Source organism: Typopeltis vanoorti, chromosome 4, assembly GCF_054136105.1.
Source record: "Typopeltis vanoorti isolate ZY-2024b chromosome 4, IOZ_Tvanoo_1.0, whole genome shotgun sequence".
NCBI classification, from domain to species: domain Eukaryota; kingdom Metazoa; phylum Arthropoda; class Arachnida; order Uropygi; family Thelyphonidae; genus Typopeltis; species Typopeltis vanoorti.
In genome coordinates, this window is record NC_143552.1 from 88823698 (window position 1) to 88841474 (window position 17777).

At 38.3% G+C, this 17777-nt stretch overlaps 1 protein-coding gene across 1 annotated transcript in view; it reads left to right on the forward strand.

The window, feature by feature from the left end:
• The window catches only part of LOC150107482 (uncharacterized), a 378606-nt gene that overhangs the window by 287715 nt on the left and 73114 nt on the right, over window positions 1-17777 (forward strand). Inside the window, exon 11 of the mRNA XM_090391332.1 lies at window positions 975-1150. Within this exon, the coding sequence (XP_090247458.1) occupies window positions 975-1150 (176 nt within the window). The remainder of the gene's footprint in view (window positions 1-974; window positions 1151-17777) is intronic.

A 17777-nucleotide genomic window follows, 5' to 3' on the forward strand; every position in this document is an offset into this window, starting at 1 on the left:
GTTTCGCCTGTTTATCATGCCAACAGGACTTCTCATAACTATTTGTGTATCACTTCCACATCGTGCAGGCGGGCTCAACTGACACAAAGTTTCAACCATTCAGTTTAATTTTATTGCTGCTTGTTTGCATGCTGCTTCTGCGTCAGGCAGACTCACACACACATTAGATGGCATGTTACTTTCAATTCTCTTGTAGAATTGAAAGTAACATGCCATCTAATCTTGTAGAATTGAAAGTAACATCTTCAAATAAAATTCTACAAGTAGAATTTTATTTGAAGTTTGCCTTTGTAACCGGTCTTAATGACATAAAAAAATTTCAAATGCAATCAAACGAGTACTTATTTCATGTAATTGAAAATTTGGACAATAGTTTTTAATTAGATTCTGTGTTTGGTGACCAATATATGGTTTTGCTTCAGTCTATACAGCATAGTTTCTGTGGGAGGGGATATGCGCATTAGTTAGTGCATTTTTATCCCAGTTGTTTCTAATTGCTATTTGTTGAGAAATGTATTACACATACTACAAATGTCTCTGTACCTTATTCAGTGATACAATAAAACTACTTGGTTTTCTTGCATCTGCAGTATAGTGGCTGTTGGGGAAGACTTGTTGTTTACTGTGACAAGCAAGTTACTATCGCCCCAATACAAACATCTTTAAGCTTTTTTTTTTCATGTGCGAAGTATATGCCAAAAATGTTTAATTTCTTTTTTCATAAAGTAAAATCAGGGGTGCAAGTTATATTTGAGTAAATACTGTAATATATTTTGTCTATAAATTGTGTGTGTTCTCTTGGCCAATCTAAATTATTTTTACTAGTTTGATTATAAACTATTATTCATGAACATGTATTTAACATGTATTTAATGTTTATGTGGAACACAGTTTGGATAAACATTTCACTAAAGTTTTTACTTTTTTCTCTTGAGTTTATTTATATATTTTTTTATTTATTTATTTTTATATAGTGCTCGGAATGTGCAAAAACTTTTTATCGTAAGGATACGTTGATGAAACATCCTTGTGAACGCATAAAAAATATACCAGAAGTGTTAGATCAAAGAAAAAAAGTAAATTTGACACCACTGATATGTGAAGTTTGTGGCTCTATGTTTTCATCGACTAGCAGTTTAAATGTTCATAAGTAAGTATTTGTAATATTGTAGAAAGTTGATATCTTCTAAGCATTCATTATTTAATGACTGTCATAGATCAGTATTGCTAGTAAATAATAGAGACTTGGCAGCAGCTTGAAAAAACTGTATCATCTTTTTCAAGCTACATTCTCATTCTATGGTTTTGACTGTTTTTTTTTATTATTTAAAAAAATTAATAAGTAACAAAAATAACTAACAATGAGCTTATATGTCATAACAGTTATTTAATTAAACCTACTAGTTCTGCCACATATGCTGTGGCTTCATTTGTGTTAGGAAGAACAAACAAATATACAATAAGTGGTAAATATGAATCATTACGTAACTAAAAATTGAATATGTAGGAACTGTTACACAAAACAGAAACACATGGAGCATGGAAGCTGGCATGGGTCAGTCATTGTTCAGCAGGTGTGCGCGATAGTTTGCAGAAAAATTAAAGTCCGATGTGTTAAAGATCTAATAGGTGACTTCTAAATGTCATATAAAATCATTCCTTGATTACTGTTGTGAGTGGATTACCATTGTAGTTCTTACCTCTTTGGATTACCTCTTTGATGTTGTGGGCATTGAAGTTGTCTTCTATATAAGACATGGAGCTCTTGTCCCATTCAATATTGTGGTAAGTGTGGGAGAAATGGAATGCCAGACCTGAGCTTTCTTGTCTGTTGTTATTGACGTCTCCAATATGCTCCTTTTGCCTTATTTCTAAACTTCTAGATGTTTCGCCTATGTAAGTAAGGCCACAAAAACATGGAATATTGTAAACTCCAGGATGTTTGTTGAAAAGGTTGTGGTCCTCAGGAGAGCATAACAAAGTTTGTGCAGTCAAAATGCACTTAAAGACCACTCTTGTGTCATAAAATTTCAGGGGGGGGGAGATTTATAGAGAAAGTTTGTCAATATAAGAGATGGAAATCGAGGCTATGTAGTGAATGTCATGGATCTGTTCTGGAGAGGGAGTAGAGAATAGTATTCTTTGTGCCATTTTTTAGAATATCCATTGCTGACCAATAGTTGGAGAAGAGAATGTAATTCTCCTTTTAGTGTTCCTTCATTTCTTATAACAGTGATTGCCCTGTTTTTCAGTGTATGTAATTTTTGTGATGTATGGTGCAACAAACAGAAATGTAGATAACGATCTGTATGAATGGGCTTATGGTATACATTAAGAGAGAGATGCCGTCTTCTGATTTTTTTGAAATTAGAATGTCTAGGAAATGTAATTTTCCTTCATTTTCAAGTTCTAAAGTGAATTTTATTTTATGGTGGAAGGAGTTAATGGATGAAAGAAAATATCGTGTAACTCAGCCACATTCTGTTTCCATATTATAAATGTCAAATATGTATCTCCACCAAAGTGACTGTTTAGGATTTGTAGATAACAAGACATCTTTTTCAAAGTTTTCCATGAATAAGTCGGCACATGGAGGAGATCAAGGGCTTCCCATTGCAAGGCCAGAAAGTTGTTTGTAGATTTTCCCATTCCATCAGAAAAAATTTGAGTTCAGACAGTGTCTAAAGAGTTGAGAGATGTTTTGAGGGAACAGATTATCTATAAGTGCCATAACTTTCTCCACAGGAACATTTGTGAACAATGATACAATATCTAGACTAGCTAGAATGTCTGTTGGTGAGATAGAAATTTCTTCTAGTTTTTCTACAAAGTGTTGAAAATTTTTGATGTAGGTGTCTAATGTGCTCCTTTAGAAGATTAGCCAGATGTTTAGATAACAAATAAGTAGGTGAGCTAATACCATCTATGATAGGCTGAAAAGGAATATTATTCTCGTGTGCCTTGGGCTTTCTGTATAATTGTAGAGTTAAGGGGTGCATAGGTTTCAATCTTTTTTTAAGATCTATGTTTTCATAATCTATGTCGGGAAGTCACCGCTAGAGGGATTCGTAGTGTGTAGTGTTCGTGAAAGCTCCTGATAAGATAAGCATTATTTTCAGTTATTGTTGATAAATTTACTTTAATATTGCGTATCTTAGTGCATCTGTTTGTGTGTTTTTGGTGTTTATAATTTATAATTTGATAAAATACATTACTGGTAAGTATGGCTCCAGTACGAAGGAAAATAGCGGCCAGTAATGATGGTTCGCCATCTTCTTTCAAGAACGGTAATGTAAAGGAGATGATTCAGTATACTATCTGCGAAATGTACGCTTTGCGGAGTGCGATCAGAGTGTGGTTAGATGATAATAAAGGAGTGAATATGTGTAGAAAATGTAGGGAGAATGAGGAATTGAAGTGTATTTAGGATCGTGAGTGTGATATTTTTGTCAAACTTCAGAATGAAGAAAATAGGGATATGACAAGAAACGGCGAGGTTGTACCAGAGAATTGTGAGAGTGTGAATGTAGAAAGTGTGAATGATAGTATTGATGGTTTTACAGAGAATAAAAAAGATGAGATACATGCAATGAGTGAGATCGCGTTGTTGAATGGTGCGATACAGAGGGCAAAACAGCAGCTAGAGCGTATGAGCAAAAGTCTACTGAATGAACCAGCCAATAATAAAAAGTATGACAGGAAAAATAGGCGTATGAGTGTGAACATGAACAAAATGAAGGATAGAGTGCTGTATGGAGACTCGTTAGTACGAGGTGTGTTAGTAGAGGATTTCACAAAATCGTACCAACCTGGTGCGACCATAAAGGATGTAACTGAGTCTATTAGAGAGCAAAAGGAAAGGGTGAAAGAAATGATTGTTGTGGCAGGTACGAATGATTTGAAAGGAGATAAAATGGAAATAATAGAAGACCTGAATGAATTGTTTGAGGTGGCAAAAGAAAAGAGTGAGAGAGTTAGAATGATTAGTCTTTTGCCACAGTATGACAGTGAAATGTTTAAAAGGAGGGCCATAATTGCGAATGACTTTATGCGTGGGTTATGTATGACGAGTGGTGTGGAATTTGTGGATGTGTGGAGTGAGTTCGATGGGCGAAAGGATCTATATAAGATGGATGACTTGCATTTGAATGGTTACAGTGTAAGGAGACTTGAGAAAGTGTTGCTGAATGTAGTGGATGTGCAAATTCAGGGAAACTAGATTTATTAAGGGGGGGGGTAGATATACAGTCCTTAGGGAGGCAGTTAAATGTATGAATGAATATAATATGCCCGAGCAAATAAGGACAACAAATCAGAGTGGGATAGTTAATATAAGGCATCAAGGTAGGGTTGGGGCTAATGGGGGGGGGGGTCTTAAATTCATGTACACTAATGCTAGGAGTATTAGGAACAAGAAGGAAGAGTTTTTGGCCATGGTTGGCACTTCCGACCACAGGTTATTGGTATTAGTGAATCATGGCTGACTGTAGATGATATAGCTAGTGGAATTGAATGTGATGGGTATAGTGAGTTCAGGAATGACAGGGAGAATAAAATGGGGGGAGGAGTATTGTTGATGATAGCTGATGAGCTACAGCCAAGGAGAATAGAAGTTGAATTGCAGGATGAAGAAAAGAGCACATTTGAGGCCATTTGGTGTGAGATTGTGGCTAGCAGAACTAAATATACAATTGGGTGCTGCTATAGACCAGGTGGTGGAAAAGATGGTGGTGACAGTATGCACAAGCAAATAGAAGAAATGAGTGGAAGGAGGGTAATTATTATCGGAGATTTCAACTATGGTCGCATTGATTGCAGTGAGGAGAGGACATGCACGGGAGGAAGGAATTGGATTTTATGCGGTTATTAAGGGATAACTATCTGTGACAGCATGTAATGGAAAATACTAGGGGTTAGAGAGTGCTTGACCTAGTAATTACATCTGAGGATTTGGCTGTAACAAATATGACCACATTGCCACCAATTGGTGAGAGTGATCATAGGGTCTTGACTTGGGAGGTGGCTAAAGGTGTGGAATTTTCAATTAAGACAGGGTACATGTGGAATTATCGGGCTGGAAAGTATGACAAGCTTAGGAGTTTGATTGGTTCAGTGCCATGGCATGTACAACTGCAAGGACTAGAAGTTGACAGTGCATGGGAGGCAGTTAAGAAGTGTTTGCATGAAGCAGTGGCTGACTGTATACTTAGAGTCTGAATGATAAATCAAGTAGGGGTTAAATGGATGAATAACACCATTAAGCTTGAGCTGCAAAAAAAGAAACAACTATGGAGGGAATTTAAGGAGAAAGGTGACCGGTAGGCACATGAACAGTATAAAGCGCAGGCCAGAAGGGTAACGAGTGTGGTAAGAAAAGCAAAAAAGGATTACGAAAGAACATTGGCCATGCAGGCTAAAGAGAATCCTAAACAGTTTTTTAGATATGTAGCAAGTAAAAGGAAAAATGTACATGGAAGAATGATTTTAAAGAATGCCGATGGTAGGGAGGTAACTGAATCAGTTGATATAGTGGAATTACTGAGTGAGCACTTATATTTGTTACTGAATGAGCAAGTATATATCATCCAGGTGGTAACATTGCAGAAACGAATAAACCAGTAAATTATACAGGAATTGTGGTGAATGAAGTGGAGGTGAGTAGTCTATTGCATAACCGCAATGTCAATACATCAGTGGGATTGGATGGTATACCAGCTCGTGTCGTATGAGAAGCAGCTAAAGAATTGTCAGTACCCTTGACCATTTTGCTTAATTTGAGTCTCGGGTCTGGGTTAGTCCTGAGGGGGTGGAAAGAGGGGAAAATAGTTCCACTGCATAAAGGTGGTTCCAAGACTGCTGTTGTAAATACGGACCGATTAGTATATCAGGAATCGTTGTCAAGGTCTTGGAGAAATTAGTCAAGAAAAGAATACAGGATTGGATAGATGAAAATGGGATATTGTATGGGGGACAACATGGTTTTGTGAAGGGTAGATCATGCCTCAGTAACTTGCTCACGTTTTATAACACTGTGACGGCTGAACTGGATAGGGGTAATGGGTTTACAGTGATACTACTGGACTTTGCCAAGGCCTTTGACAAGATACCACATAGAACCCTAATCAGTAAACTGGAGCAGATGGGGATAGATATAGGGTTGTGAGATGGATAGGAGGGTGGCTGAAGGAGAGATACCAGAGAGTGGTTTATGCAGGAGTGGAGTCTAAAACACGGCTTGTAACTAGTGGTGTGCCGCAGGGCTCTGTTCTTGGACCACTGCTTTTCAATTTGTTCATCAATGATATAGGAAAGGATTTGAGAGGAAGTGTTCACTTGTTTGCTGATGATGATGCAAAGTTGGGTAAAGCAATTGTGAGTGCACAGGATGTCAAAATTTTACAGGATGATTTGGATAGTTTGGAGGACTGGGCTAGGAAAATGGATGTCAATTTAATGTGGCAAAGTGTAAAGTTATGCACTTTGGGATGAAAAGAATAGCAGCAGTATATCGCATTGGTGGAACCTTACTCCAGGAGATTGATGAGGCCAGGGATTTGGGAGTGTTGGTGGATAGGGAATTGAAGTTTAGGGGGCACATTGCAAAAGTGACTAAATCAGCTCATCAAAACATGCAGAGACAAACAAGTTGTTGTTCCTCTGTATCGAGCCTTGATAAGACCCCATTTGGACTACTGTGCCCAGTTATGGGCACTAGGGTTTCTTCGTGATGGGGAGAAAGTGGAGAGGATCCAGAGACGAGTGACCAAGATGATAGCAGGTCTGTGGAATGAACCTTATGAGAATAGGTTGAAGATTTGTGGGTTGCAGAGATTGGACGATAGGCGAAGGAGGGGTGATATGATTGAGACATTCAAATTACTGAAGGGTTTCTATAAGATTGATCCAGAAGATATTTTTGAAAATATGACTGGTGGTGGGAGGACTAGGGGCCATGCATGGAAGCTGGGCAAGAATGTGGTTGACAAGGGTGTTAGAGCTAGGTTTTTTACTTGGAGAGTGGTGAATGAGTGGAATAAGCTTCCAGAGTCTGTTGTGGGCGTTACAACCGTGAATGAGTTCAAGGCAAGGTATGATAGATACTGTGTCAATGTCGAATAGTTGTTCTTGACATGATGTTAGGGCCTCCCTCGATGAGTCTGTCTACTCCTTGGAGTTGCCTGGAACAATAATAATAATAATAATAATCTGTTGGCCATGTAGTCATGTTGCATAGTCATGCATGCCAGCAGAGTCATCTCTGCTGGCATGCATGACTCTCCTATTCATAAATGAGGTTGGGGAGATAGGACATTAATTGAGAAAGTTGCTGAATGATAAGTTAAAATTTTATATTTGTTGTATGGTGATATTGATAATTTGTCAATTAAATGTTGTTTCATAATGGTTGTAATTTGTAAGCTGTCTTGGTTGAGTTCAAATTGTTTAATAATTAATCTTTGTGTGTGTGTGTGTGTGTGTGTGTGTGTGTGTGGCTTTCAGAGCGAATATAATGGTGGTGAGACGTAGATCGATGTGTAAGATGAAAGTAAGTGGTGTAGATTTTTCGAAAATAGTAAGGTGTCATGAATGCAATAAGTATGCTTGGGGGGGGGGGGTATCTATGTGGAGAGGATTAATTGGAGAAATGAGAGAGTGTGGGTATGTAAGAAGTGTAACATGCTTATGGACTATGAGATGTCTTTGAATGTGAGCAGTAGTGAGCAAAAGGCAGAGCAGGAGATCATGAATGTTAATATGGAAATAAGTGGGATTTATGGGATGTTAGCATGTGAGAAAGACAGTGTGGTTGACAATAGACAGAGAGTGCAACTGGCAAGAGTGAGCACAGTAATGAGCAATAAGACAGTAGGTGCAACTGGCAGTGTGGTAGTGACAGGAAATGCAGTAGTGAGAGGTAAAACGTAAAACATGTGCAATGTACTGAAATTGCAGTTTATGTTCATATCAACTGAAATTAATTGAAGAAATGAAAATGAGCTTTGTGGAGATGAGCATATGAGGAGTGAAATAAGGGCAATTAAAGATTTGTGTGGGTGAGGAAGAATGGGATGAAAGATAGTGATTTGAAAGAGGTGACGAATGATTTTAAAGTAGGTATGGATTTTAGATTATTATAGGTATAGCGAGTGAAAAGGTGCACAAGGCTTGTTTTCCTGGAGATAGAACGAGCAGAGTGATCAAACCATTGGATATGAGGAGTAAGTGAGCAGAAGCGTTGGTAATAGGCACAAATGATGAGGTTGGTAACAAGAAAAATGTGATGGAATTTTGGGAGGTTGTTAAGGAATGTAAAAGATAGCAGTGTGGTAGGAAAGGTAGTCAGTGTGTTGCCTTGTATGATAGTAATGAATTGAGATGGCAAGCAAAGATTATGAATTGTATACTGGTTGAGGAATTAGGAGTTTATTTTGTGAATGTGTGGAATGAATAGAGTGTGTAAAAGAGATGGATTATGCTTAAATGGATTTGGTGTGAGTCAGATAGCTGGTGAAACTGATGCTGCAAGAGAAGGTAATAATCAAAGAAAATGGAAGACCTGACGAAGAAAGAGGTGGTATGGAAGAGTAGGAAAGTAGGACAGGAGACCTTGTGAGTGGAGAGGTAAGTGGCATAAGTGAGGAAAATGAGAGAGAAAGAACATAAGACAGACAGAGAAATGGGAGGGGGAAGAGTCAGGGTGGACAGGGAGACAGTATAATGTACAAGAAAGGATTGAGATGGCTAGGAATGTGGGAAAAACATATAGGTCTGGAAAGAGCTGTAACATCAGTAATGATAGAGAGGAATATCTATCTGAGGGGGGGTGGAGGAGTCATATTCAAGAAGTGAGGTCAGTGGGACTAACTATAGAATTACAGATGAGCTCGTGTGTACATTGGGAAAGGAATGAAATTATAGCATTAATAGAGTTCATTTGCCCAAAAATTGTCAGAATAAGTGAGATCTAGTTGAATGAAATGACATTCTGACAAGAATAGAGATGAAAAGATATGTTGTTTTTCTTGAAGACATACATGGCAGAAAGGAGGGGGGGGCATGACATTGAAGGTAGGATAACAGAGGAGTTATTCATATCCAAGATGGAGATGCAATGACCAAATAGTGGCAGTCATCATGAAGTGGTGTGAGGTGGAGGTCCACAAAATGATATATTTAATTAGGTGCAAAGAGATTGAATTTCTTGAGTTTTTGAGGAACAACTATCTTAGGCAGTATGTAACATATCCTCATATATGGATACACGATAGAATACATGAAGATCAAGAGTCTTGGATTTTACAATACTCTATTTCATCAGAGGATGTGATATAACTTGACTGTAAATTAGGAAAACTGCTACAGAAATATAACAAGACCTAAAAAAAAGTTTATGCCAATGACTGTCCGAGCTGTGCACAGGTGTTCCACTGGTTTTTCAACGTTTAAAGAGGGGAAGGAGTCCTTGGAGGATCAACCTGCTGTGGATAGCCAGTTTCTACATGGACAAATGAAAATGTGAAAGCTAGGGAAAGTTGTCCATGACAGGCAAATAACCACTAGGCTACTTGCTGTATAGCTTGGTATCAGTAAGGAAACCCTCAGATTAATCTTAGAAAGAGATTTGCATGAAAGGAAGATTTGTTCGAAGTTTGTGCCACACATATTGACAGACAAACAGGATCGTGATCGTCATGGGAAGAGGTGTAAGGTTGCAAGTAATTGTCACCAGTGATGAAAGTTCAAAAAAAACAATGACCATTGTCCTGACACATGATTTTTGCAACCTGACTTTCTTCTGCCAGAGAGAAGTTCCATGCTCTGGTGTTTTCAGTTTGATCCAGAAATAAAACACCAGAGCATGAAATGGCGTGGAACTTCTCTCCAGTAGAAGAAAGTCAGGCTGCAAAAATCACGTGTCAGGATAATGGTCATTGTTTTTTTGATGATGCTGGAATTATCAACCACAAATTTGTTCCTGAGGGTACAGTGAACGGTCAGTATTATTTAGGAATAATGCAGCATCTGTACGTCTTCATGCGATGTATCAGGAAAGAACTGTTCCCCAAGAACAATTGGTTTCTATTGCATGACGACATGCCAACACACTGTGCAATGCTTATGAAGCAGTTTTCTGGCTTCACAGTCGATCTATGTGATCAAACATCCCTCTCATTTGCTAGATTTGGCTTCCACAGACTTTTTCCTCTTCCCAGAGATGAAGTGTGCCTTGAAAGGGAGGCACAGCACTTCACTGACATTGAGGGTATCCAACATGGTGTGACCTGGAGACTTAAGGAGGTTCCCGTTCAGAACTTCCACCATGCCTTTGAACACCTGTACGACAGATGTAAATGTTGTGCAGAGGGAGTTAGAGGGAGATTATTTTGAGTCTGTGTAATTGACAATTCCAAATATAGTTCTTTGTTTTGATGTAATAATTGTTATTTCATTACTTAATAGGCATACTGTGTATGTGGAACCATAAGGCTGGTGATTATGACAAACTCAGATGGTTTGCAGCTATCTCAAATAATGAGTTGAATGGGAAGGAGATCAATGCTGCTCGGGCCATACTTCAAAACTATCTGACAGAGGAATGTCTGAATGTATTCCAAAGGTCAGGAGATTAAATAAGGTAAGTATGAAATGGATGTCTGAAGAGGTAAAGAATACACTCTGGAAGAAAAAAGCCATTGTGGAGGTGGCAATAATCATTGACATGAGGAATACAGAGAGCAAGCAAGAAAGGTAAATAATTTTGTAAGGTAGAAAAAGTGCAGTATGAGTAGCAGTTAGGTTAATGAGGCCAAAAGAAATCCTAGGGAGTTTTTTTCAGTATGTTGCAAGTAGCAGTAAGAATGATTATGGAAAGATGATATTGATTAGTGACAATGGTAGAATGATGATTACGAGGAGGATATGTAGAGATGTTAAATGAGCAGTTCATTAAGGCTCTAAAGTTCTGCATTATGCTACATTCATAAGGATGAAAAAAGCATAATGCAGAACTTTAGAGCAGTGGGAAAGGAGGAGGAGGAGGAGCCACTGATAAATGAGCAGGAGGTATATGAAGAATTGAGTAAACTTGATGTCAGTAAGACTGTAGGACTCGATGATATATCACTAGTGTCTTGAGTGAATGTTCTAGGGAATTAATTCTGAATCTTGGTCCTCACTAAGACCAGGATTCAGAATTGGATTAACAACAATAACATTCTCTTTTTAATGGACAGCATGGGTTTGCTAAAGGAAGATCATGTTTTAGCAATCTACTTACTAACTAGAACAAGGTAGTAACAGATGCATTGGACAAAGTGGATGCATGCACAGTGGTATATTTGGATTTTGCTAAAACCTTTGATAGTTTGCCACATGACAAACTGGAACAGATGGAGTTGGATAATAGTTTAGTGCACTCCCATACACAACAGCTGTCTGACTGGTGATAGATGAGTCGTTTGATTCTATGGAGGGATGATAATATTTTAAAAAATTCTTAGTCTGCCCACAGTGCAAATATACTATAGGTTTACAAATAAACCTGTTGTGAGTGGGAGGCACATTTTAAATGTCACATATGAGATAAGCTGTATATGTGTGTGAGAGTGAGACCTCCCATGATGAGTCTTTTGACTCTATGAAGGTCTAATAATAATAATAATAATAATAAAAAGAAAAAGAAATAACCTTCTCCCACTAACTTTGAACCCTATCCATAGTTTTACCAATAACATCTCCATTCCTCATTTTCTTTGACAAAACTTGCATGATAATAGACATCTTATATAAGCTCTAAGATGTTCCATTATCATTCCATAAAATACTGATCTCTTTGCATGGTGAAATCTCCTTATTTCACATAAGTAAGATTACGTCACCAAGCTTTACCTTTGATAATACACAGTGTTCCTTGAACTGACTTCTAGCGTCTCTCAGCATAAACATACCATATACATAGTCTCCTCGACCTTGAAATCACTAGGTGTCCTTGTTCTCTCAAGTCATTACTTCTCACCTTTATATGGGGTGGTGCATCAGTACCTCTCTAAAAATGCTTGATGCTGTCTAGAAGAGGTTATCTGATTAATTGGGGGTCCCCTTCTCTCACTGACTCACTCCACTTGCTATTGCTGTGCCTTATGCCTCTTCTATAGGTATTTCATGAGCACTGTTATGATGAACTTGCTGACATTATTTGTTTACTTTCTCTCCAGAGTCAATTTCCCGTAATCTTTTTTCATACCTCCGTGCTTTGGCATAGTCTTCCTCATACTTCCCTAAAGATTATAACCTCCAGTTTTCAAAGAAACTTATCAGGTGGGTCCTTCTTGTCAGTTGCTCACACATCACTGATGTACTGTTGGTTTTGCAACCTCTCAGGTGTGGGAAGAGTGAAACTTCTTCACACTTCATCTGCACACCATGCTTTTAGTGGACCTTTTAGGATCATCATTTCCTCCATCTGAGTGCTTTAACCGAGTCTTCCTTCTCACCATGCATGACTGTCGTGCAGCAAGTAGCGACCATTAGCATTGAATCTAGTATTTTAAGCTGTGAACTTGTCAGGAGTAAACCAGATTCTTTGTGACCTTATTTCGTGTTTAGTATCATTTCAGTAAAAAAAAAATTAAATGTTAACTCACTTTCAATTCACTGACGTTTCTGTATTTCGATACAAAAGTCTTGTATTGAGACTTCTGTATTGATAAATTATAAATTTATCAAAAACTTCTTCACATTTCATCTGCACACCATGCTTTAAGTGGACCTTTTAGGATCATCATTTCCTCCATCCTCTATCTGAGTGCTTTAACCAGACAAGTCTTTCACTTCTCGCCATTCATGACCGTGCAGCAAGTAGTGACCATTGCCATTGAATCTAGTATTTTAAGCTGTGAGCTTGTCAGGAGTAAACCAGATTCTTTGTGACCTTATTCCGTGTTTAGAACATATGGATGAATGTGTCATAATTTTGTTGGGGGAGGGGGGGGGGTGAGAATTCAAGGTAGAATTCACTGCTATTACAGCATCATCACGTAATCATGCTGTTGTAGCTTTACTTGAAGAAAAGATCAAAAAAAAAAAAAAAAAGGACCAAGCCTACTTTCTCTCCATTACAAACATTTTACACATCATCCATCTCAAAAAATGGGCAGATTATCCTATTTTTCAGTGGCTGAAAAATAGGATAATCTGCTGAATAGAGCTCATGTTGTCTACTTCAACTTTTGTGATCTTAAACTCAAACTGGACAACATCCAATTTATAATGTAACAGAATGGCTCAGTGGCTTCTCCCCACAGAAGATTCAGCATATAAGCAGTAGGATTTTTAATGACATCTTGCTGTCTTCTCTACTGTAATCTCACTAGCATGCAACTTGTGTAATTTAAAATCCACTGCTGTTTTTGTTGTCTTTTGAATTGTCTTTTCACTGAAGATTATCTGTTTGACTCAGATCAAAATATCTGATATAATGCAACAGAATGGCTCAATGGCTTCTCCCCACAGAAGATTCAACATATAAGCAGTAGGATTTTTAATGACATCTTGCTGTCTTCTCTACTGTAATCTCACTAGCATGCAACTTGTGTAATTTAAAATCCACTGCTGCTGTTGTCTTTTGAATTGTCTTTTCACTGAAGATTATCTGTTTGACTCAGATCAAAATATCTGATGTAATAAAGTTTTATTAACTTTATGTGGTGACTTATTTCAGTATTTGCAAATAAGAAAGGGTTTAATGTTATAGGCATTAGTGAAATATGGTTGACCGAGGATGGTATGGTGATAGGAATAGAATGCAAGAGATAGTGTCTCCAGAGAGAACAGAAGGAACAGGATGTGGGGGGGGCAGAGTTTTGCTAATAATAGTAGATGAATTAAAGCCAAAAAGAGTAGAAGCGCATTAGGAGAAACGGGGATTCAGAAGTCAGTTCATTTGAAGCTATCTGGTGTGAGATACACCAATAGGATTAAATATGTAATTGGTTGCTGCTATAATCCAGGAGGTTTAAGGAAGAATATAGATGACATGCACTCACAAATTTATGGAAAAGTGCAACTATGGGGACATAGATTAGAAGGTGAAATGGTCACAGGCAAGTAAGGAAAAAGGAGGGGAACATGAGGTTTAAGAGTGCTAGATCTGTTCATTACATTGGAGAACTTAATACTAACCAATCTAGCTATGCTACCTCTACTTGGAGAAAGTGATCATGTAGTCTTGAACTTAGAGATCCAGGCATTCAGATTTTTCTGTTAAGAAGGGATATTGTGGAACTACAAAGCAGATGATTTATGACAAACTGAGGAGTCAGCTTTCAGCAGAGCCTTGGCATAAGAATTTGGAGTGGAGAGATGGTGGTCATGGGAGGAAGTCAAGGTTTTTTTTTTTTTTTTTTTAAGAAAGCAGTACAGAGAAAGCTACCTGATGAGGCCAAAAGTGGTTTTGAGGCAGTATGGTGTGAGATAGAGGTGAATGGAATCAAATACTTGGTGGGATGTTGTTATAGACCAGGTAATGTGGATGGTGGTGATAGTGAAATGGATAGTCAAATTAGCCAAGCAAATAAGAAAACGGTGATCATTATGGGTGATTTTAATTATGGCAATATAGACTAGAATGATGAGATAGCAACTGGAAGTAAAGAAAATGAGTTTCTTGAGTTTTTGAGGGATAAATACTTCAGACAGTATGTAACAGAGGGCATATGAGGATTAAGGGTCTTGGATTTGGTCATCTCATCAGAGGATGTTATTATAAATGAGGTATCAAATCATCCACCAATTGGTGAGAGTGACCATGAGGTGATTACCTGGGTGGTTGCCAGCAGTGTGAGGACCACTGTGAGAAAAGGGTATATGTGGAACTACGGGGGGGGGGGGGGGATTATAAAGAGCTCAGGAGATAGCTAGTGGGTGTAGCGTGGAGTGAGGAGTTAGCCGAAAAAGAGATCAATGCAGCTTGGGGGATTTTCAAAAACTATCTAGTAAATGCAATGTCTAGATGTATTCCAAGGGTGAGAAGGTTAAATAAGTGTGAGATGGATGAATAAAGAGATTAAGCATGCGACAGAGAAAAAGGGCATTGTGGAGGCAGCATAAGAGATTTGGAAATAACCAATTTCATGAGGTCTACAAAGGCCAGGCAAGGAGGATGACTTGGTTGGTGAGAGTAGCTAAAGAGAGGTATGAACAGCAGTTAGCTAATGAAGCCAAAAAGAATCCTAGGGAGTTCATTCGATATGTAGCCAGCAAAAGAAAGAATGATTATGGAAGGATGACATTGATTGGAGAAAATGGTATAAAGACAGCTGTTGCAGAATGTGTGGTGGAGATACTTAATGAGCAGTTCATAAAGATCTTTCAATCTTGTGAATGTGACTTCATGGAGAGATTGAGAGCAGTTGATGATGAGGAGGAGAGACTGACTGTAAGTGAGCAAGAGGTGTTAGGGGAGTTGAGTAAACTAGATGTAAATAAGGCTGTGGGACTTGATAATATATCACCGCGTATTCTGAAGGAATGTGCCAGGGAGTTGACACCTGCCTTGACATATTTCTTTAATACGAGTCTTGCACTTGGTCAAGTTCTTAAGGAGTGGAAGGAGGGCAAGATTGTGCCGCTTCATAAAGGAGGTGATCGAACAACTCAAGCATCAAACTATAGGCCTATCTGTGTGTCAGGTGTTGTGGTTAAGTTGTTGGAAAAGCTTGTTAGAACTAGGATCCAGAGTTGGATTGACAACAATGGTATTATCTTTGATGGACAGCATGGATTTGCTAAAGGGAGGTTATGTTTTAGTAATCTACTTACTTATTACAATAAAGTGACTGCTTCCTTGGACAGAGGAGAAGGGTACACAGTAATATACTTGGATTTTGCAAAGGCTTTTGATAGAGTACCTCATGATAAGTTGACAGTCAAACTAGAGCAGATGGGGTTGGATATTAGATTAGTGCATTGGATTAGAGACTGGCTATCTGATAGGTATCAACAAGTTGTGTATGGGGGTGCAATATCCAGGAAAAGGAAAGTCATTAGTGGAGTGCCTCAGGGGTCTGTTTTAGGGCCATTACTGTTTAACTTGTATATTAATGATATTGGCGAAGATTTGGATGGAGATATTCAGTTGTTTGCAGATGATGCAAAGTTGGGACGAACCATAAAGAGTAGTGAAGATGTTGTGGCCTTGCAAGAAGACTTGAATAAATTGAGTGATTGGGCACGGAAATGGCGATGTGAGTTCAATGTTGCAAAATGTAAGGTTTTAAAATTTGGAAAACAAAGATGGGATGCAGAATTTATGCTTGGTGAGAATATATTGTTGGAGGTAGAGGAAATAAGAGATCTGGGGGGGGGGGGGGTGATAGTGGATAAGGATCTAAAATTTAGGGAACACATTGCCAAAATTGTGAAGACAACACAAAGGCTTCTGGGAATGATGTGGAGGACACTGACTTGTAGAAGTAGGGAGATTCTTGTTCTGTTGTTATAAGACTTTTATTAGGCCACACATGGACTATTGTGTCCAGATTTGGTCACTGGGTTTTCAGAAGGATGAAGAGATGTTGGAAAGGGTCCAAAGGCGACTGACTGAGGTAGTTTCTGACCTCTGGAATGTTGAGTATGAGGAAAGATTGAGAAGATGTAATTTGCAGAGTCTGGTGGAGAGGAGGAAGAGTGGAGATATGATAGAGACCTACAAGTTGGTAAGGGGTTGTTATAAGATCAATGGTGGAGAAGTTCTACAGAGAATAGTGGGAGATCACGGGTCATTCCTGGAAACTGTATAAAGAGGGTGTGAGTAGGGGAGTGAGAGGCAGGTTTTTTTTGTGCAGAGTTGTGAATGATTGGAATGCTTTTCCTGAGAGTGTGTGGTGTCTGCAAGGAGTTTGAGTGTGTTTAAGGCACAGTATGATGAGATGTGTGTGATAAAGGGACCTCCCAGATGAGTCTTTGACTCCGTGGGGTCTTGGGGTAATAATAATAATAAAAGAAATCCTAAAGAGTTCTTTCACTATGAAGTAAAAGGAGGAATGACTATGGAAGGATGAGTTTAAAAAGTGCTGATTGGTGGGGAAATAAAACCAATCCAAATAGTTGAATTATTGAGTGAGCATTTTGCAGGGGATTTTCCATCTAGGAAAACCCACTGCAAAATGTGTCATTGACTGATAGGAGAATAGAGGTTGAAGAAATGGAGGTGATTAGAATATTGCAGAACCTCAGTATGAACACAACCATGGAATTAAATGAAAACGGTTTATGTATTATGAGAATATGCAAGGGAATTAACAGCTCCTCTGCCAAAGCTGTTTAATTTAAACCTCAGTACTGAGAAGGTGCCAATAGAATAAAAAAAGGACAAAATGGTCCCATTACATCATTACATAAAGGAGGTTCCAAGACAGAAGTAGCAAATTATAGGCCATTGTTTATTGTGGGAAAGTGATTGTTGAGATTTCAGAGTTCAGCAAAGAACTATCATACTTCAGAAACAAAAACTAGTGGCTTCTTGGTAATATTCAGGACTGAACTTCCAGAGTGTAAAATATCCAGAAATTGATTTAGCTGGTCCACTCTCAATGCCTAGCTGTCGAGATATGAGATAACTTTCTAGTTTAATGAAGGTAATAGATATATTATAATGAGTATGTTTACTATATGAAATGCTGCAAACTCTGTGAGACACAAACTATCCCCATAGAGGGAGGGTTCCTCTTTTAAGGCAAGCTGTAGTCACAATCAAACCAGGCATATGAGACAAGCCA